The sequence below is a fragment of the Poecilia mexicana genome, unplaced genomic scaffold (assembly GCF_051168715.1).
Source record: "Poecilia mexicana isolate PSO_F unplaced genomic scaffold, ASM5116871v1 scaffold_19, whole genome shotgun sequence".
In the NCBI taxonomy this organism is placed as follows: Eukaryota; Metazoa; Chordata; class Actinopteri; order Cyprinodontiformes; family Poeciliidae; genus Poecilia; species Poecilia mexicana.
This window is the reverse complement of record NW_028263388.1, coordinates 19099007-19120654: the sequence shown is the minus strand read 5'-3', so window position 1 is coordinate 19120654 and position 21648 is coordinate 19099007. Positions and strand designations below refer to the sequence as shown.

At 37.7% G+C, this 21648-nt stretch overlaps 2 protein-coding genes across 2 annotated transcripts; one reads left to right on the top strand and one right to left on the bottom strand.

The window, feature by feature from the left end:
* The first annotated feature begins 90 nt into the window (after window positions 1-90).
* Window positions 91-4482, top strand: LOC106930515 (peptidyl-prolyl cis-trans isomerase A-like). The gene is made up of 6 exons (XM_015008110.2): window positions 91-337; window positions 443-473; window positions 804-892; window positions 971-1067; window positions 2815-2890; window positions 3989-4482. Exons 1-6 carry the CDS (start codon window positions 185-187, stop codon window positions 4122-4124), a joined length of 582 nt encoding a protein of 193 aa, XP_014863596.1. The 5' UTR covers window positions 91-184; the 3' UTR covers window positions 4125-4482.
* A 584-nt stretch (window positions 4483-5066) lies between these two features.
* On the bottom strand, window positions 5067-20251 carry LOC106930514 (zinc finger CCHC domain-containing protein 24-like). Its single transcript, XM_015008109.2, has 4 exons — window positions 19665-20251; window positions 17778-17978; window positions 6415-6579; window positions 5067-6001 (listed from the first exon to the last, which is right to left on the bottom strand). Exons 1-4 carry the CDS (start codon window positions 19863-19865, stop codon window positions 5888-5890), a joined length of 681 nt encoding a protein of 226 aa, XP_014863595.1. The 5' UTR covers window positions 19866-20251; the 3' UTR covers window positions 5067-5887.
* Window positions 20252-21648: the final 1397 nt, after the last annotated feature.

Genomic DNA, 21648 nt, shown 5'->3' with positions numbered 1-21648 from the left:
TTTCGTAGGCGACGTGGGTTTGTGTTTCCTGTCTCTCCTCCAGTCTCGCGATAGCCCCGAAACCAAATGCGTTCTTACGTCATGTTTCGTGCGTATCCTACGCTTGCTTCTTTTTTAACAGCGTGACTTTAGCTTGTTGAGCTGAGTGAAACAGAGTGTGCAGAGTGACAATAGTTGTTTTAAGATGTTGATTTTGTCAAACAGGATAAAGTTCTGTTCTCTGGCGTTCACCGCCGCCCGCCTGTACAGCAGCGGACCCGCAAGTGCAAATAAAAACCCCCGGGTTTACTTTGACATTGCCGCAGACAACGAGCCTCTGGGCAGAGTGACATTTGAGGTGAGCAGTTAGGAGCTGTGCAGTTTCTTTGCTTTCATTTTGTCAGCGTTATTTACTCTGCTACGAAATATTCCTCCATCCTAAATCTTATTTTTATTTTTCAAGCTCAACGCAGATGTTGTGCCAAAAACAGCAGGTAGGTGTTCATTTATTTTTTCATTGTTACTTCTTCTTATTTTTTTTTAACCTGAAAATCACAATAAATTAAAGTTAGTATAGGAGACAATATTAATGGAATTAAGATATGTAGAGGTTGGGCACATGTCTGCTACTAGTGCAGAATTCAGTGATTACATCTAAAGGCAGGCAGGTTTGAACTGGTTGAGTTTGGCTGGAATCCTAAAGATTTAATGCAGAGAGATTTAATGCAGACAATTGTTGTTTAAAACTAACCTGCATCTGCTTTCTGGACCTCTCTTGAGAATGGAAGAAATAACAAATAACTGATATCTAATATTACTTGTAGAAAACTTCAGAGCGCTGTGCACAGGAGAACATGGATTTGGTTACAAGGGCTCCACTTTCCACAGAGTGATCCCTCAGTTTATGTGTCAGGTAGGGGATTTCCTCCCTGTATCATCCTGCTGTCTGAAGTTTTTAGTTATTTTTGTTTTATTGAATTTATGTTTTCAGGGTGGAGACTTCACAAACCACAATGGAACTGGTGGGAAGTCAATTTACGGTTTGAGATTTCCTGATGAAAACTTCAAGCTGAAGCACACTGGACCTGGTAATAATAATGCCCTTTTGTATATTATTCACATTTCCATTCTTTATTCTCTCGCAATTAAATACAATAATTTCCTCTAAAACAGTTTGTGTTTGACATAAGACATGAGCTGACACGATAGCCTAATTTTTTTCTTTGCCATATTTGCACAATAACTGAAAACAAAAATGCATCACATTATCCAACTGCTTGTACTTCAAAGAGTAAAATATATTCCTACCGCTATTAAAATTGCCTGGCATGATCCCTACTATTGTTATTATTGTTATATTATTACTAATGTGATTTTTAAATTTTGCAATTGTGTTTCTCCTGTCAAGCAAATGCTATAGTAAGATTGTTAAAGTTGTAACCCTTTCCAAACAAATCAAACTGGGTATGTTGCAAATTTGTGGCATTAGGCATAACTTTGCATACTAGTTGATGATCAAAATGTTCAACTCTCAGTTAGATAAATTATTTTCTTGATGAAGTTATTGATGGACGCGAAGTTAAAACAGGAATTCCTGCACAGTCATTGCTGATTCATCCTCACAGGTTAACTCTGCGAGATCATAACTGGAAGTACTTTACACTTCAACTGCTAGAGTGTTTCCTATATAATAGCAGCTATTTGTGTAATGTGCACAAACAAGCATTGAGACCAGAAGCGAATTGGTGACGGATGTCTACAAATAATTAAAACCTTGAAATACATTCACACTGCTTCAGTCCAAACAGATTTTCTTACAGGGATTTTTTTTAAAGAAGTCTACTTATTCATAGGGTATTAATTCCATAATTCCTCCAGCATGTCATGTCTTGAGATGAACAAGGTAGCTATTCATTTTTTGTCTAAAAACTCAAGTGTGTGCATGTACAGTTGGATGTTTGATGTACAACCTGTATGTGGATGATGGAACGGATAATCACAAGGGTGTGCCCTGGTTTGTTCACACCTCCCATTCGTAGGAAAACACCTGAGATGTGTGTTACCTTTTCAATTTACGTTGAGGGGCTTGGTTTTAGTTACAGCTGGTATTTATCAAGCCTACATCTGTATTGAAGATCTATATGTTTAAAATGAGACAAAATGGACCAAAAATGTGTGCAAAGCGTTCTAGGCGAAATATTGAGAAACACAGAGGTAGTGGATAGCAAATAATGAAACGCATGTTAACTATGCTTAAAAAAAAGTACATTTGCAAACTGTTTTCCTTCCTCTAAACTTTACAATAATATATTCATATGTTGTGGTTGCAATATATGTGGGGGGTGTCAATGACTACTGGTTAACACACGTCAACTGAGCAGTGTTGACGATTGGGTAGGCAACCACATAAAACTTTTGTAAAAAAAAAAAAAAAAGAAATCTTATCTGTCACAAAAACTCAATTTGTGGTTTTAATTATTATTATTTTTTAAAGTGCTATAAAAACTTTAAATGTTTTGATGGCATGTTTTTCTTTTTGCCAAGAAAAAATCTGGATAATTTATTTGTTCCACATTTTTAAATTGAACTAAATAAAAATAACGGAGATTGTTCTTGTCATGTTTATTTTTCTCCACTAGGTGGGGGTTGTGTGCAGTTTTCATAAAATTCTAATCACTGGCTTGTCTGAATGAAATGCTACTTCTAGTTGGAATAAAGTCTTTTGTATAAGTAAGGGAGTCAAAAGTCTAATTCTAAAACTCTGCAGTGAAAGGAAAAAAATCTGTATTTTCTGCCGTTGATTAAATGTTTTTCTTTTATATTTTTTGTTTTTAGGGATCTTGTCTATGGCCAATGCAGGACCCAACACCAACGGATCTCAGTTCTTCATTTGCACCACGAAAACAGAGTGGTAGGTACAAAAAAACCTCACCAAAAACGTTGACAAATAATTTAAGCAGTTTTTTTCCTTTTGGGTAATGTCAGACACTCCTCAAGGGGGCTATCAGAAATACGTTACGTTCTTTCTTCATCTTTTCTTACAACTTTGGGAGGGTCAATTTTTAAATATCCACAATATAAAATTAACTGTTTATAGAAAATATTTCATCTTTTTAATCTTTATGGCTTTATCCGCTTTTCTCTACTGATTACAGATTTCTCTGCTTTTATGCTTTATTTTGTTGTTTGCACAAAAAATAAAAATAAAAACCCAGTCGGTGGTGACAAATGCACAAAGTCCTGCTCATACAGATCCAAACTAATATTCACACTTCACTGTCAGAAACAAATTCTTTGATACTTTCCCAAATTTACTTTCTATGCATTTATTTAGATGGGAAACAGTGTATGTCCAAAATTCAGAATAAAAAGCAGGTTATATTTCTAGTTGTGTTCACTTTTAAAGCACTGGAAGGTGAATATTTTTCTCTGGTAAAGATCTTAATATCCTGCTTCTATTTTAAGCCTGGTGTCATCTGACAAAGCTGTGCTCTGATTTAAGAGGAACATATTTTGTGTGAGAAGAGAAATGTTTCCCCTTCACTGTTAGCTCAGCTGCACTTCTTCCTTGGGTATTTGTAGCAAAGGTATTCAGTCAGTCACACACTAATTTGACAAATGCTGATTTAAAAAGATAATTTTTGCCAAGAAAACGGTTCCAGTCCTATCCACCATTGTCCATCAGACAATATAGATCTAGATGTCATGTAATCATCCATAAATGGTACTCATTTCCTGTTGAAGTGGTGTTTTAATTTCTAAACACCAGAAAAGGCACATGATGATTTATTTATGTCTTTAAGTTGTATTTATCCTTTATATACAAGTCTTGATATGAACTTCAGAGGTAATTTCTTTTCCCCTTATGGGGGGGAAAAACTTTAAATTTGGTAATGAAAGCAGAAAGGCCCCAAAAATCGATCCATTACTCGTCTTGAAGATAGAAGCCTTGGTCGACCACCTCATTGTCCAAGGCAGCGGCATTAAAACTGAGCTCTTCTTCTCTCAGGCTCGATGGCAGGCATGTTGTCTTTGGCAGCGTGAACGAGGGAATGGACGTGATCAAGAAAGTGGAGTCCTACGGTTCCCGGTCTGGGCACACCTCCAAGAGGATCACGATCACAGCCTGCGGAGAGGTCGAGTAGACTCCCGCGTGAGGACCGGGTTCTGTCAGAGTCTGCTGTAATCTCAACAGAAGATACCTTTCATTGTTCATGGCACAAAGAGCTACCTCTCTTTGGTGAAAATGGATGGCTGCATTTCATGTTTCTATGGTTATATTTGTTGGTTATTACTCTGGTACCCTGTGAGGCCCTTCAAATGTGAACATATTCAGCTGTAAATCAGGTACTATGCATTTTTAAAAAATGTATAAATTAGATTTTTTTTTTGTGAAAGTGAAATTGTTAAATTTTTGTAGCAGTGCATAATTGAAATTATGATTGTTGTCCTAAAATGATACTTTTTACTTGAAAAGTGTGAAATAAAGCCAATTACTTAAAAGTTTTGAAGTTATTTTGCAACTGTTTTCTTTCGTACATTGCATCATGACAGTGGTTGATATGAAATGGCCATCATAATTTATTGCCTTACATGATTTTACTACAGCACCATAATCTCACAGAAAAATTTAGAGAAAAAATAATTTGGGGAGTTTCTTGCTTTACTTTAATGACATGTTCACTTGTCTTTCCTGTTTTGAACTGTGAACAAGAGAAATGGGCATCAGTGTCCCATTTCTCCCAAGCGAGAGCCAAGTTTTCCCAGCCAAGAGTCTGGAAAACTTGGCTTTTGTTTTCCAGACTCGGTCCCAAATGAAACATTCAGAATTTTTAACATCTGCTTAGCTAAGTGGAAAGTATCACTTCTCAGTCTTGTCACTGACTATTTTGATTTTGCTCCGTTTAAAATGAAATGTAAAAATAAAAGCACAGCAAGCAAATCTCAACCAAGCATATGGATATCTAAAGCCCAGATTGTAAGATCACATAAAACCAAGAAAATGAATTCTAGCATCCACAGAAATACAGAAGAAAGCAAAACTTTTTATATGCTGAACCACAGCATATAAAACAAAACAAACAGCGTTTCAATGTCAAAATACTCGAGGGATTTGTTTATTGTTATTCAAATAAGGCACATTATTTTGAACTTCACATATTTGTTTTATGATTTCAGTAAAAAAAAAAAAAAAAGTGTGATTATTGCCTCACATCTGCTGCATTTCAGGTTTTTATCCCTTCTTTGGTCCCAAGCAACAAGTACCATCTTACATCCTTAAGGGCACTTTGGTGAGTATAGCTAGCGCTGTGTCTTTTATAAATCTGTTATAGCTTCCTATGTTAATAAAGTGTATCAATCTGAAACACCAGGCCGGTGTGTTCCTAACAATCACAGTAAGACTTGACGATACAGTCAAATATATTCATCTCAAATGTGTAATACGCAGCAAAACATAAAAAAAAAAAAGATGTACCCACCAGTACTGATAACAGCAGAAACACACTAATACTGCATACACTTCTTAGTAAACACTTGCATATTTTATACAGAAAACATGATTACATTTACAGTGAATTAGTTTGGAAATATACAAACACGTATAAGACTTTTTTGATCTGAAACTCCATTCTGTCGTGTAGAAACAGACAGAGATAATCTTGCTTAAAATTCACAGTAACTCAGTTCTTTGGTAACAGATGAGATTTCACATGAAGATAACGAGAGTCACCTAAAAGAACCCACCTCATTCCACTGAGATGAATTTTTCGGAAAGCCTATTTCATGACACTTATGTTAGATTCATTACAGTACAGAAATGATTCATTATTACTTGTTTTAAATGGTCAAATATGGAACGGTGAATGTTCCGAAGGAGTCTACGCTCGGCGAGGAGGGGCAGAGCGTCCTACTGCACGCGGCGGCAGTAGTAGCCGAGGACTTTGCATTTTTCACACAGGTGCTGGGGATGTTCCTTGCTCTGGTCTGACACGTCCAACCCATCTGGTTTCTCCAGAGGTCTCTGAAAGCAAGAAATCGATGCACCAAACGGGCTCGCAAATGTAAAACTTTGGTTGTGTTTGATCAAATCCTATGCACTTTATCGGGATTTTATGGAGCAGACCAACAGATAGCAGTGGGAAAATTACAAAATGAAAGGAAAATATTTATTTTAAAAGCAGCGTTTATCACACTTAAAACTTAATTGTTTCTCAGATTGTTAGATATGGCAGGCGAAAAACGACTCTTCTGAAAATCACCACAAATATTTGTTTTCTTGTCTTTCCAAAAAAAAAAAAACATGTTAGGTGAATTGGTTCCTGTAAAATGCCCTTCGCTGGAAATGGGTACCAATTCTAACATCACAAAATCAACTGGCAACAGATTTCATCCAACCGGCTAAGACTACTGATACACTCAGACGCACACTTTTACCTGCTTGTGAGGGTAAACGTTGATGTGGCACTTGATACACTCCTGTCCCATGTTGGCCCAGGAGTTGCCGCTCATCCACTTCCTCTTGCATTTAGGGCATTTATATTCCCCGAAGCATCTCTTCTTTCCCTGATACGGGGTCAGGCCTTCACCTTTGGGTCGAGCCTGGAAAACAGTTGGAAAAACAGCTGCTAGGAACCTCATTGTTGGATAAATATGTAAAAAAAATGCAGATTGTACAGACAAGATACTAAACAGCTTTAGCAGATTAAGCTGTTACATGAGTAAAGCAAAACATGATTTAATCTATTAAAACAATAGTATTAAAGCACATTTAATAAATAAGGAATATAAGCTTAAACAAAATGAAGTGCTTTGTATCTCTGCTGTTGCAGAATATCAGAAGGTGTCAGGAGCCAAGTTGGAAAAACACTATGCAGCCAACACAATAAAAAGCACTTAACATCTGATGTACTTTATTCTTCTAATGCATGTCAAAATAAGTGATTTGTTCATTTGGGACTCATTTGAATTGAACTTGGACATGAAAATATTCAGAAATGTTTTTTTCATCCTCTTACAACCACAAACATCATTATTATAATATTTTTTGTCAGACTAAATGGGGAAAAAGAAGTGAAATTTATGGGAGTCAGGGTAAACTGAGATGGATTACATATGCATGCCACTCTTTGTCAAAAGCTTTGGAGATCGTGTAGAATCATCCACCACTTTTTGTTGGTTTTCAAACTAGATTACAAGAAAATGCATCGAGGTACTTTTTGCCATGCGCTGTAACTGACAGACACTTTCTTTACTGAGCTTCAGTGGGGCCCAGCTGAGAGACATAACCTTCAACAGCTTTGCAAACATTTTAGCTTTCGCCTATCTCCACCTTCCTCTGCAGACTGAAGGACCTGTTTGGTTTCTTTGGACCAGAGCCAATTCAAAGCTCTGTGTGATTGCAATGGGAAGCCAGAGCTGCCCTGTTGGTGGTCAAGAGAGTCAAGTTTTGTCTCCGGAATGAGACGATTATTTATGGTTTCTAAATCGGAGTAAAGGAAACACTCTCTGCTTTGATGTCTGATTAAACCTCATGGTTCTGAGATTACACAAAGAAATCTTATTGTGTGGAGGGATTTAAAGTTATGGAAACTATTTTTTTTTTCAGAATATATTGTAATTTATTTGTCAGAGGAAAATAAAGAGTTTAAGCTTCCCCTTTATAAATAACCCTTCTGCCTCCAGCTGTGGTCCCAGGGGACGTGAAAGAGTCCACAGCCAGAAGTGGGGGCCAAAGGGAGGGGCTCCTATGCCATAGGACAAATACCTCAGGGTCTAAGTCATCCCTCCCAGCTGGACCTAGTTCCCCAATCAGAATGCAAAGATCTTAGGAGGGAGGAAATAAAACCCAGATGAACTCTACACGTTTTGAACGTGACAAAAATCCCAAACTGAGCCACAAAAAAAGAACCTCGTCAAGAACGCTTCAAATTAAAAACATGAGACTGAATCTGCATCGCATCTAAACACAAAGCTCTCGTTCCCCCACCCCTCCAACACATCACAGATTATTTTAGTCATTTCCAGGACAGCATCTGCTTAACAAAACATGTCAGGCCTATGACTGCCAGGGCCTCAGCGAAACCTTTTCAGGCTTGCGCTTGCATCGTTCGGCCACCATGAGGCACTTCGGGGAGGGTCACATCTGACAAGAAGATCGCACTTTCTCAGGCGCCTGCAGCGACAGTGGACAGCTCATCATCTTCCTGCGGGAGGAAGCAGCTTTCACTCTTCAGAGTAAAACAAACAGACTGTGCCTAAATTGTGGAGCCCACGGGGCAACAAGAGCCGTCAAACACCGGAGAGTTTATACAGGTTCCATCAAAGATGTCACGTACTGACAGCCAACAAATGAAACTCACACTTTTGACCTGACACAGTGGAGACACTGAAAGGAACACAGGGGAAGCTGAGTGAAGGCAGGGCTTTTTGTGTTTAATATAAATAGAAGCAGGATCAGGAATCAAGACACAGTGTCTTGCAAAAAAAAGGGCAATATACATTATATTTTCACGTTTTGTCTCGCTACAACCACAAATTTCATTGTACTTTATTGGAATGTTCTGAGACGCATCAACACACAGTAGGTAGCACATGGTTGTAAATGGTTTCAACTTATTTAAAAAAAAAAAAAACTTATTCAGTTCCCTTTACTCAGATACCTGTTAGTAAAATTCACGACAACTATTGCTTTCAAAATTCACCTAAAAAGTAACATTTAGTACTTAAAAAAACGTTTTATTATAATAGCGCTTGATAGAAACACGAATGCGAAAGTTAATGATTTGAGGATTTCATGAGAACAGAGAATCTTCCAGGGTTGCCACAAGGAGAAGAGAAGATGTGAGCATAGTGGAAGAAACAAGGAGAGAGAAAAGAAACCAATGAGCCTACATCCTGATGATGTTTGATTAGTGACATGGGAACCGGGTAAGTATGATCAGGAAAATGCTGAACAGCTGGGAAAGAATATTGAGCATGGAATTACAGCGCATTCCCTGCCTGTTGACAAATTTACCTATTTTCAGAATTTTTTTTTTTTTCTGGAACATAACTTCAAATTCATTGTGGAAAGTTCAGCTATTAGCTGATGTGTTTTGTTTTGTTTTTCTTTTGGAGAGATAAGTAAAATATTCAAAAGAAAAAAGCAGCTTGGGAAGATATAGTGCTTTTGTTTAGTGCTGCTTGACTTAATTATTAGCTGGCATTTGGAAAGCAGCCAATCCTGGAACACCAATCGTTTTTCTTTGGCATTGATTGGTTGTATCTCCAAGAGAGGAGACAAAGAAGATTGTGCATGTGTGTCTCTATGAAGGTGCCAAATGGTTTCCACCGTGTATTAATGATAAGGTAGTTTTGGTGTTTGAACTATTCAAATGGGCAGCTAAAAGCGTTTTTCAAGGAGGGTCTCAAATAATTCAACTATTCGTGGACGTTTGGGGTCTCTAACCACCAAATGAAGGTAGTCCAAGGTATGAACAAAATTGCACAGAGAACAGAAGAAATTAAAGAAGCAAGCTCTGAGGAATGATTTGAATACACTAATATCCAAATAACAATAAACAGCCCAAAAATGATCAGAATACAAACACAAATGAAAGCCAAAGCACAAAAAACTGAGTAAATAATTGAAAATTGGAGTAAACAGATGATCTCCAGCCAAACTAACTGAACTTAACCTATTTAGCAACACTTGTTAATGTAAAAAGCTGGCAGAGACATACCCCCAAAATCTTGTTGCAATTATTCAATAAAACAATAAAAGTTTGTGGTTTTAACGTCACAAAATTTGCAAAAGTTCAATGCGTATGAATAGTTTTGCGATGCATTTTAAATATTTTCAGAGTTTAAGAACTCAGGCTGGCTGTTTTGTGCTAAACACAAATACCTGGTAAAACTTGTGCAGCTCAGTTTGGCTACTGATTAAAAAGACGTTTTAGGTGTTTCGTCCTTCTGAGGAAGGCATGACTTTCTGATAAAGGCTAGAAAACTTGTAGTTGCTCCCAATGTTCACCACAAACATAGAAAATGGATTGAAGGTTGAAAACTTATGTGATGAACTAAAATGGGGGAAAAAAACAACAACCACAAATCATATCTGGCACTTTAAATTAAGAGCAGCAAATATGAAGGGATTTTAAAGCTGCAGCAGATAAACTTGGACAAAATCCATTCACCCCAGTGAGAGAGGCCCAGGAGGTAGTTACCATCATCTGGAAATCATCAGGACAAACAATGGACCAGTCCAAATCCCCCCCTCCGAAACACACACACACACACGCACACACACACGCACACACACACACACACCTACACACACACACACACACACACACACACACACACACACACCTTTTTCTTTAGGTCATTCACTCTCATGCTTCCATGAGGCGTTCAACCTGGTTAACAGAGACCCATGGGACACCATGCGGTCAATTACTCAACACTAACAAACCCTGAGTGCCGTCTCTCTCTTTCTCTCTCTGTCTCTCTCTCTTTCTTACTGAGTTTAATTTGTATCAGACCCCCACAGTATGATGGAGAAACCCAGCTATCACCGAAGCAAAACTCCAGATGAATGCCTGGACTGACATCTGCTGCAGCAGGTCCATCTGTTTTGACTCCTAATCCAAGTTAAATAATAGAGTTTCTATGGCTTTGACAAAAAGTAAATGAATGTCAGTTTTAAATATATATATATATTGATTAATTGTAGACAGATTTTTTTTTTTTCCTTTAGCATGACTCTTGGGCTTAAGAATTGCTACTTGGCCTCATAAATGTGGCTAACTGCAGCAGAATAATTTCAGAATTTTTTTTGTTTTTATCCAAAATTATATTTCAGTACATTATTTGAGTGAGGTAAATAAAAATACATCCCCTATTGTGATATTGTTGGCTTGTCACAAAATAACTTGAGCAGCAACTCTAAATGAAATATACCTGAAAACTTATTTGCCCTCTCTAACAGGCTTTTTGTTTTTGGACATACAGAACTGTAAACATAAATAATTGCCAAACTGGCAATAAATAACTTTTCACACCTTTTCTATAGTTATTAACCATTAATAAAAGAAATTTAACAGTTTAATGCACCATAGTAAGGCGATACTGCTATCTTTTGCGCTACTGTTCATCCTGGTTAATATACTGCCAGTTCTTTTCATAATGACTTTGAATTAAATACTTTAGTTTCACAATTCAAGGTCATAAGTTCTTCTTACAGACACATTAATGTATCAAATGCCACCCTTGGCCCGATCTTTCTCTAAGCTTGCGCATTCCAATTCCTGACAGGATTAGTACAACTTAAAATAAAAATAAAAAATAAAAATCTTTAACCCAGCTGATTCCCACATACACACAGTCACACAAATTATACTTCTTAGTGTCCATTTCTCCCACATCGGTTCTTTTACTGCGAGAAGGATTTTGTTGCCAGTATGCACTCTGCTCAGTCTGGAGTCAGACTAAGCTTCATGCTGATGACATATACAGCTGTAAACCAGCATTGTGTTTCACAAAGAGTGATTGGCAGAGGCAGGTGGGCTGGCAGACAAAGAAGAGTCAAGTTGGAAACATGAGCATTTAAAGGTCAGAAGGTTTAGTGAAGAAAATGTGTTCAGTTTAATATTTGCTCCATTTTGTTGTTCACCCATAAAAGAAGAAATGAAATCAGAGAAAACACATTTAACCTTTGGGGCTCCCTGCAGCTTGAAATTGCTATAGAAACAAAATGTATCTGCATTTGTTGTATGTTGCCTAAGGGTGACAGATTAGCAGTAGAACTGATACTGATCAAACTTTGTTTTGTTTTTAAGTTGATAAAAAAAAGGGGGAAAAACAGTTTATTCAAACTATTTAAATCTGTAGACTTTCTATGCATGAAAAAATATATTGACATAGAAAAAAACAATGGAATATGCGTAATATCAACACCAGCATAAATAAACAAAATAAATAGATATTGAGTAGCAGTTTTTATTCAAAAAATGCACTTTGAATTTGAGTCAACAGGAAACATTTCACCAGAAGAGCTCATATTCACTATTTTTAGCTTCAAAAAGAACAGGAAAGATTTAAGAAATGAACATTTGCTCTAAATAACTCAGTCTGACTAATACAATTTGCATAAATGCAAACAATGTCATTGAGAAGCCTCAGTCCTGTCCAGGGTTTTAGGTTGAGATCTTGATCCATAGTCACGGCACTGAGACTTTATTTTTTGTGAACCTTTGGGTTGCATCTAAGATTCTGAGTGTAGTTCAGTTTGTGAAACTCATTTTAAACAGTTAAACACGCAAACCCCTGGGTAAGTTCATTAGCGCAGAGGGATGACGGACACAGATTATCAAAGGGAGTCTATCTGCCCCACATTCCAGGGTTTTCTCTATCTCGCTCGCTGTCCTCAGCAGATTGGTGGCAAAAAACAACAGACAGCTTACAGAGAACCGATAAGACAGATAAAGGGGCTATCAAAACAACAAAAAAACAAAACAGCAGAAATAAGTGTTGCACTACAGTTTAACGTTGAATTAAATTCTATCTAAATCTAACATGGCTGCTAAGTTAACTGATCTTTCTAAATGTGTGTGTGCGTGGTTGTTTGACATCGCCTTTGTGGTGCCTGCTAGAAATACTGACCACCCGGCCATGAACCTGCAACGACAGTTATACTAAGATTACATTTAATTAAAATACTGTCATTAGCAAAACAGTATTTTAGATATTTTAGATGAAGCTGCAAACTCAGAGGAAGAACTCTGACTGGCTAACCCCATCTGCTTTTAGGCACATGGCTGGAAAATATGGTGCAGTTATCAAATTGCTCAAAAATGCACTCCTGGACAAAAAAAGGTTAGATTGAAAATACAAATAAATTTTACTTTGAGTTAATGTTATGATTTTTTTTTTTTTTTTTTTTTTTTTTACATTTTGCTGCAAGTGTCAATGTTACGGTATTTGCTATAATTTAGTTTTTTCCTGATTATTTATGCTCCTGCCGCTGCTGTGAATGATTTGTGCATTGTGTTCCGATGTTTTATGGTGAAAATAAAATGAAATGTGATTTAATAAAAAAAGGATCTCACGTAAACTACTATGACATTTTTTTTTTTTGTTTTAGGTTGGAGTTATTTTTACGTTTTAAAAGTCCAATTTGGTCTCGGTTCCTCACCAACAGATTTATCTTGGAGGTGAGATATTAAAAGATCTAACAGAGCCTTACTTTAGAAATTCCAAAATGAATAGGCAGAAATTCTCACTAACCTATGAATTCAACAAATCTCCTATGTTTTCTAAAATAGAAAAAAAAAAACTTAAGTCCCAAAAAGGAAGCGCAGCTGAAATCCTTCAAAGAATGTGTGCCAAATTTCTGCATAAAATATAGACTCCAAACTGATCCCAGTTCAGTCAGTGCAGATAAATACAGTGCATTCAACCATTTAACTTTTTAAAATGTCCACAAACAAATTCTCCAGCGAGCCGAAACCAAAAACGCAACAGGATGAGCTGAAAAATCATCATCATCACATTGTAATGCCTAAGTTGGCAGCTGCACTGGTTGCCATAGAAACTAGCTCTGTTGTGTTTCATGTTTCTCAGATCCCCATGCAGGTTAGAAAACAATTACTCATTTATATTCTTGGCATTGCTTTGTGGATAATAAATAATAAATAATTGGGGACTTTTTTGAAAAAAGAAAAAAAAAGAAAAATGCTTGGCAGAGCTACGCAAGGATTTCCCCACCTGTTTCCACTTTGCAAAGCTAAACATTTACGTCCTGTGAGAGGTAAAGACCTAGAATGAAGTTAACTGTTTAAAGACAACTGAACACATATTTTATATTTAATAGAGATTTATTCAACGAATATAAAATGCCAACATCAACCAGCATCACTTGTTAAAAATGTGAGCCGAGCAATGTGACCATTCAGGACTGTTCTAGTCTTTCTTTGCTATTTTATTGTGATTTTATGTGATAAACCAACACATAGTAGTCCATCATTGTAAAGTGGAAGGATAATACAGAGGGTACAATATTTAGGAATAAGAAAGTGTGGCATGCACTTGTGTTTTCCCCTCTTTTAACCCAATATAACCAGTATTGACAAGTGGCAAGTAGAAAGAGCCACTGCTGAAAGAAAACCATAAGAAATGTCTTTTTCAAATTGGCTCTAAATGCAGGGGACACAGCAGGTCTGGGGAAGAAGGCAGTCCAGTACTCTGGGCAAATGACTCCAAATTTGAACATTTTAGCAAATAAACCAGCATGGTAAGGTGGAAAAAAGAAAACACAGCAAGCAAGCAAGTTATGACTTTAAATATCTCTGTTCACTTTCAAAGACCAAAAATAAATCAAGGAATTCCTTCTGCGGTTATCAGAAGTTTCCCTGTTCGGACTGATTATCCAGGCAGGCTCTTCCCTCCATTCAAACATGATTAAACTGTAGCTGAAAAAGACATACACCCTCTTCCTGCACGACCCAGTGTTTCCAAAAACACGCAGCCGATCTGGCGGTCTCCGGGCAGCTGCTTTGGTTGTTTGCGAATGTCATGTCTGACGGTTGCTTCTCAGTGCTAGCACAGAGAGACGGAGATGACTCCGGCCAACGGAGATGTGCGAACAATGCGGCCTGACTTCCTGACCTTTGGTTCCACAGAAACAATGCTCCACTTATTTACTCCATGCCCTTCCCACCCTATACACCCATTTACTGTCAGCACTGTGACTTTTCTGTATTATCTTACCAGGAGCAGGCTCTAGCTACTTTACTAGCAAAGAATAACTGAAACATAATTGCCTCAAATAATAGTCTGACCTCATTTAAAATATAAGCAATGCTTTACAAACTTTTTTTTTTAAATCGCAAATTAAACTTTAACAAATGTTTTTGCATCCTGACATTGCAATAAGAAAGCCCAGCCAGTGAATGATTTCAGCTGTTTCAAGCTCAAAATACTTCAGATTCCAGTCAACATGAACAAAAAGCATATTGTTCATTAGTTATAGCCTCGGTTTGTTGTGGCTTCGACTGACGAGACCTTCTGTCGTGACTGTAATGCCACAATCATCTTCTTTGATTGGAATTATTAAAAACACATGACAAAATATCAGACGTCATCGTTCTAAAGGAGAATTCAGCCATAGATTGCAGGAATGGTTTCCAGATTGTGCACATTTCAAAAGATGATGTGTAAAGGAAACACAACTTTTAGTGTCTTAATCTGTCCCTGTAGCAAATAACCCAACTTTTTCAGTGTGGTGCTGTTGATCTATGACATTACTTATGGTTTTAAGTGCAGGAGAACACAACACAAAAAGCATTTACTGGTAAACTGGCTTTTTTAGCTTCAGCTTAGGCTTCATCAAAGAAGCAGACATTTAGTGCTTGGTAGGAGCTGTACTCTAACTTTCTTTTCTCATCCGAGTAACAATCTTTGGTTCTTGATCGCTATAACTCCAGTACAAATCAGTTCCAGCTGCAAAGACCGTCAGTCTGATTAATGCAAACAAGACACGCCGTTTTGCATAAATAAAAATATGCCTTTTGAACATTTACAGTGCCATTTATAGTGTATTCCTTCCCTTTTGAGTCTTCTAACACATTTTAATGTCAGGCAAGAATAACCTGAGTAAATACTAAATTAGGTTTTCAAACGATGAAGCAAATTATCCATTCCAACCTGGCCACATCTGAAGAAGCAAATACCCTTAAACCAAACAAGTTGTAGGTTCCACCCTTGGCAGCAATGACTGCATAAATGCAGTAAGAGGCCATCAGTCTTTAACACTCATGTGAAAAAAGGTAATACCAAGGCATATTAATTCACATTAATTCAGAACTTTGACTAGGCCCCTTGCAAACCTTCATTCCCCCCCCCCCAATCAGAGGGGGACTTGCTGGTGCGATGTCATTCTTTCTCAGAAATCATGTTTCTTTCCGTTACCTCAAATCATCCATGCCAGGATGCAACGTGGAGCTGAAATATTGTAATCTCTCACTGATGACAAAAAACATTTTTGGTTAGCCTCCAATAAAAAAAGGAGCATAACTTAGGTCTCTTATTTAGAGCCCTACCATTGCTGTGCATTTTAGAAACTGAAAGGATTGCAGTCGATGCGAAGCGGTGGCGAATACAAAACAAGCCCAAACATTCTTCACTAACTGCTGGATTATCTGTGGCTCAAGTCTGACCTCATCAAACCTTTAAATACCTAAGAGAAAAAGTTACAAAACAAACACAGTGCCAGATACTAAAGATGTTATACATCTTTTTCATGAACAAAAAAGATGTTCATAAAAAACATCTTTTTTTTTTGTTCTTTTACATATGAGAACAATTTAAGAAGATATAAACCACCAGAAGTGAAAATTAACTGTTTATTACAACAGCTTTGAAAATAGCGTCTTATTTTCACAGACAATGACACATGTTCAGAGTTGTGAACATATAAGTTCGCTGTAAAACTGTTTCTCCTCCTTCCTTACATTCCTACAAAATCTGCATTCTGTATGGAAGTGGACCAAACTTCTCATTATTCTCAGCTATGAGGACAAAACCGCAGCCTCAAAACCCAAAGACAAAAACATTGTGCTTTTTTGTTGTTTTGTTGTGGTTTTTTCCTGCAATGAAAAGGACAAGTAGTTAAAGCTATTCCGTAATAATGCACTTTTGGTGATAACAGATGTGTAAGAAGTCAGTTAACTAGTCTGGCAGCTCTAAAGGGGAATCCAGGGGGCTTGAACTGCTCCAAATTTAGTAAAAAAAAAAAAAAAAAACTCATAAAATCTCATTTGTTTGGTTCTTACAAAAAAAGAATGCCTTTTTGAAAGATTATGTTTCATCATGAAAAATTAACAGCATTTCAAAAAAGGAACCATAAAAAAAAACAAAAAAACAAAAAAAAAAACAGTCGAGCAAGTTGTCAGCTTTGTTGTTTTAGGACACAGAGGGCTGTCATTTACAGAACCATGAATTTTGCTCCATAGCAGAAAATCAGAAGGATAAAGTCTGACAGACATTTTTTGATATTGATGCCACGCACATCCCAGCTATGAAATGAAGCGCACCAACAAGTCCTTGTCTTAAAGGAAATGTCTATAGACATAGATCAAGTTGAGATCCCATGGCATGAACTTAAACAGACAAAACAGTCATCCCTTAAAAGACTTACATCAGACAGTGATTCTTTTGTTATAGCATGCTGTAGTTAAGACTCCACGGGTACGCAAAAATCATATTCACCGTCTAATTGTTTCCATTACACCTTACAAATGTCAGGGACTTCCCTGAGACCGTGATCAATGAGGAACCACAGCTGCACATAAAGCTGTGGTAACATTACTTTCATGTTTAGAGTGGAGGTCTTGCCTAGTTCTACGGAGGAACCTATCATCTTTCATTAAGGCTGCCTCCCACATCCAATCTGGCATCTGCTGCTCATTACCAGCCTGCCCTGGTCTATCTAACTCAAATATGTGCTGAAGAAACTATTTTTGCGCTGAAAAGAATAATGCACAAATTATATTCTTACATCAGAGTTAAAATTCAGAAGAATTAAAAGCTGGGGCGAAGGCCTGCATGTGCAAGACAGCAGGAGGATTTAATCTTGGACTCTTTCATGGACATAGTCAAATCCTTTTGATCTATTTTTCTAACGTTACATCACTTCATATGTTCTACAAAGAGCTCTAAAGTATTCGACAAACAGCCCACACAACTACACAAGCTGTTTCACATTAGGTTGTTCGCAGATCTGCTCCTGCCTGATGTGCAGCATCACACACACGCCTCACCTGAGGGCAGTCTTTGATGTAGTGTCCTTTGTTGAAGCATAGGTGGCACAAGTAGTTGGGCGGTGGCCTTTTGCTGGGTTTGTGCGTCTCGGGGGACAGGGAGATATCTGAGAAGTGGTCCGCCAGAGAGTTCAGACCGTCAACGATGTTGCTGAAGGACCCGTATGGAGAGGAGCCTTTGTAGAAACTTTTAGTCAAAGCCTTTAAGGAAAAAGAAGACGGGCAGGGGAGGGGAGAGGGGGAAGCAACACTGGTTATGCTCTCTAACTTTTAAACTGGAATTTGTGACTTCAGGGGACCTTTCTGTTGAGTTTTCCAAATTAAAATGTGGAAATTTTAGGTTCTGAAAAATGAAATTACATTGCACTAGTCACTGTTTCACCACTTCTGGATGAGGTTTATGATTTTTTTATGTCTATATTTATGCCACTTGAAACTTAGAAATACTTCTGAATACACTGGGAATGCATAATTAACAGCGGTGTCATCATGTTAGTTAAGAGATTTAAACAACATGAAGTGGTGCCCACCACATCATGACGCTGCCACCACCGAGCGTTGCAGTGGGGATGATTTCATAACAGAAATGTACTGCTGTTTTATGATGATGGTCCTTGTAAAATTTGGTATTCACTGGAGAAGATTGAGAAGCACCGCCTTAGAGCGCTATTTATCTCAGCTCTGCACAGAAGAACTGCCTGTATCCCAAATTACAAAAACCCATTGTTGTGACTCTGCAGCAGAAGAGCATTTTGCATGCATTGTCCCATCCGTCACCCAGATTGAATACCCCGTTTTTCCCTGCAACGCTGAAACCCAGCAGTTTTTGAATTTCTGCAGATGTGTACTCTCTGCTGTGTTCACTGTGTGACCCAATAGTGTCCATTTCCTCGTAAGAACAAAATGCCTTTGTCACGCATTACTCCAACTGGTCCTAGTGGCAGGACATAAACAGCATCTTTGTGCCTGTGGAGGAGACGGTGCTATGGCACCGTGGGGAAAAACATGAAGACAAGCCTGCAGATACTGTCTGTTTAATCTGAAGGCATTATGGACATTGAAATGTGCAGTCATTCTGTTGTTCTGTATTTTATTACTGTACTCGGTTTATGTTAGCTGTCAAATTTACAGTGTTGTATTTGCCCTGTTACAGATTTATTCTCTTTGATTTTTAGACACACTTAAATGTTGACCAACTGTTCTTTGTCTTTCTTCAAAATTCAGTATAATCTAAGTCCTCTAAAGCTCTATTTGTGGATGATGGAGTTCTGGGACCTTTAAAAAGGCATTTCTGTCCCTTTCCAGACTGATAAGATCATGACTTGGTGCTTTTTGAGATCATTTAGCCTACTTCATGCTGGTTGACTGGTTCGGATTTTTTTTTTCTCTCTGCCTAAGGTGGGCAATTACTTTTTCACAAAACGTCAACTTGGTTTTATTCACTTCATAAATGAAAACATCATTTAAAAAATGCTTTTCGTTTCACTCTTGGTATATTTTTTGACAGATATTAAAATGTGTTCAAGTGTGACAAAAAGTAAAATCATAATAATTCTAACCTTAAATGCCTCAATTTCCCTTTCTATGTTTGTCTTCTTCAGTGCAAATTCGTCAGACCAAGGGTGAGGTCCAAAAACCTTGCACACACTGACACCAGAAGTCTGTAAACATTTGGGCACAAAACGCATGTTCAAATATTTCCCACTATACATTGCGACCCAAGAAAGGCGTGCAGCAGGTGAGATTTACTGTACGGGAAACAGATTTCTTTTATTATTATTATATTTTTTTTGTATGGCTAAAAAAAATAAAAGGAAAAAAAAGTTTTATGCACATCGTAAAACATCCATTCAAAGTGTGAATCATTGTGATCGCTTCATGATGTACCTCAGTGTTCAGATGGAAGAAGCTGCTGAGATAGTTGGAGCTCAGATCAGCCGCGATGCGCTCCGTTCCTTCCCGAGTGGAGGAGTCCGACTCGACCTTAACGCCGTCGAAGGCGCTGCCCGGGGCGTCCTGCAAGGACATGTACACCCAGCTGAGCAGCTGAGCGGGTTGGTACAAGCCGGCCTCTATTGCAGACATCATGTCGTCCCTGGAGGAGGACAGCTGCGTGACTGCGTCTCTTACTGAAACAGAACCGCCGGGATTCGCTCAGTCATCCCTGTGGTCCGGATTACTGCATGTGAAATCCCTCTTGTGTTCACTTGTATGGAGCCATGAGAGGATCCCCTCCCCAAAACGGGATGCACTGTGTCAGGCTGGAGGAACCATAGCCTGAATGCCAGGTTTCAGGGTGGCGCCACAGCAACTCTAGGAGATCCCTCGTGTGTGTTCACAGTTTCCTTGCCACACCTCTGTAGACGCTAGTGACAATCAGAAACTAGAGATTTTACAGTTAAATTACGTGTCAAAGCATATTTTAATTTTAAATGCGAAGCAAATGTTATATATAACTGATACAAAGTTAGATTAATAATGTCCCACCATGTGTTTGCTGAGGATAACTTTTTTTTTTACTGACAAAGCTGGTGAATAATAATTAACAAGTAAATCAGAATACAACACAGGACTCTGTGCAAATAGCCTATCATTAGCGCATTGCTGCCATCTAGTGTTCAGACGTTATACTGTATCAACACAGGCCACAGAAAGTGAAATAAGTCATTAATTCACATTCTGTGAATGTGTTACCTCACATTCTGTGAAATAATATTAATGATATTAATAATGTGTGTCTCTTCACACACATACACACATACTTTACAGCCTCTAACAGGTTATCTTCCAGGGTTGTCCTGTATTTAGCTTTATTCATCTTCCCATAAGCATCCCCACAGCACTCTCAAACCACTGCCATGTTTCACCATGAAAATGTTGTGTTCAGAGTGGCAGTGTTCGTTTTCCACTACATGTAGCATTTTGCATTTAGGCTAAAAACTTTGATTTAGATCTTACATGATCAGAGTCACTTCTTTCCCAAATTTTCTGTGTTCCCTCATTGTTTGATAAACTATAAACCCAATGTGTTGAGGTTTTTTTTTTTCAACAGTGCCTTCCTGCTTGACACTTTTAAGGCCCAATTTGTAAATTTCACAACAAATAGTTGTCCTGTCCTGACAGTGGTCTTATTGATGCTGTTTGATCATTGTCTAACAAATCTCCAAAGCACTCATAGAATACTTGTATTTATATGATTATATGATGAAAATATATAGGTGGACTTTACTTGCTGATTAAGGCACGTCTGATGGCAGTTGGATGCAACTAATAAGGTCAAATGGGGATAAATGCATGCTTTTTGTGCTGGCCGGTCACATAACATTGCATGGCGTTATACAATGTACATAACTGATGCTTTTCAGTAACCCATTCAGTAATGGGAGCAGTACCTACCTTTGAATTTAAACAAAGAAGTCAAACAAAATGAGTTCTGGAGTTCTTTCTTAATGTTGAACAGCTTCTCATCACAGGAGACAGAGGAGGAACTCATCCAACTTAGCCTGTGAGGACGTTGTGTACAATAATAACACCTTAAAACACAATAATAATAATAATCCTGAAAAGTAATAATTATAACCCTGAACTTCAACTTCAAAATGTTAAACAAAAACAACCAAAAAAATATTTTTGCAGTTCATGTGAGTTATCTCCATAATTAGAAAAAAAAAACAAAACAACAACAACAACATAAAAACTTTTGTGTTAGAAAAATGATAACTTGCCCTTTTTGGAATGTAGAAACTTAGCAATCTGTTAACCAACTACTTAGATTTCATTTACCTTCCTACTCTTTCAGGAAACTGTCTGTTACAGTTAACAACTTGAGTTTTTTTTAAATTATTCTTCTCTTTAGCGATGAGCTATGTGG

Excerpts from the sequence above, each read along its gene's own strand:
- LOC106930515 (XM_015008110.2), top strand. The coding sequence starts at position 185 with ATGTTGATTTTGTCAAACAGGATAAAGTTCTGTTCTCTGGCGTTCACC. Across the intron at positions 893-970 it reads TCCCTCAGTTTATGTGTCAG|GGTGGAGACTTCACAAACCA; the intron begins GTAGGGGATTTC and ends TTATGTTTTCAG. Across the intron at positions 2,891-3,988 it reads TGCACCACGAAAACAGAGTG|GCTCGATGGCAGGCATGTTG; the intron begins GTAGGTACAAAA and ends TTCTTCTCTCAG.
- LOC106930514 (XM_015008109.2), bottom strand. The coding sequence starts at position 19,865 with ATGATGTCTGCAATAGAGGCCGGCTTGTACCAACCCGCTCAGCTGCTC. Across the intron at positions 6,580-17,777 it reads ACATCAAAGACTGCCCTCAG|GCTCGACCCAAAGGTGAAGG; the intron begins GTGAGGCGTGTG and ends ACTGTTTTCCAG. Across the intron at positions 6,002-6,414 it reads ACGTTTACCCTCACAAGCAG|AGACCTCTGGAGAAACCAGA; the intron begins GTAAAAGTGTGC and ends TCTTGCTTTCAG.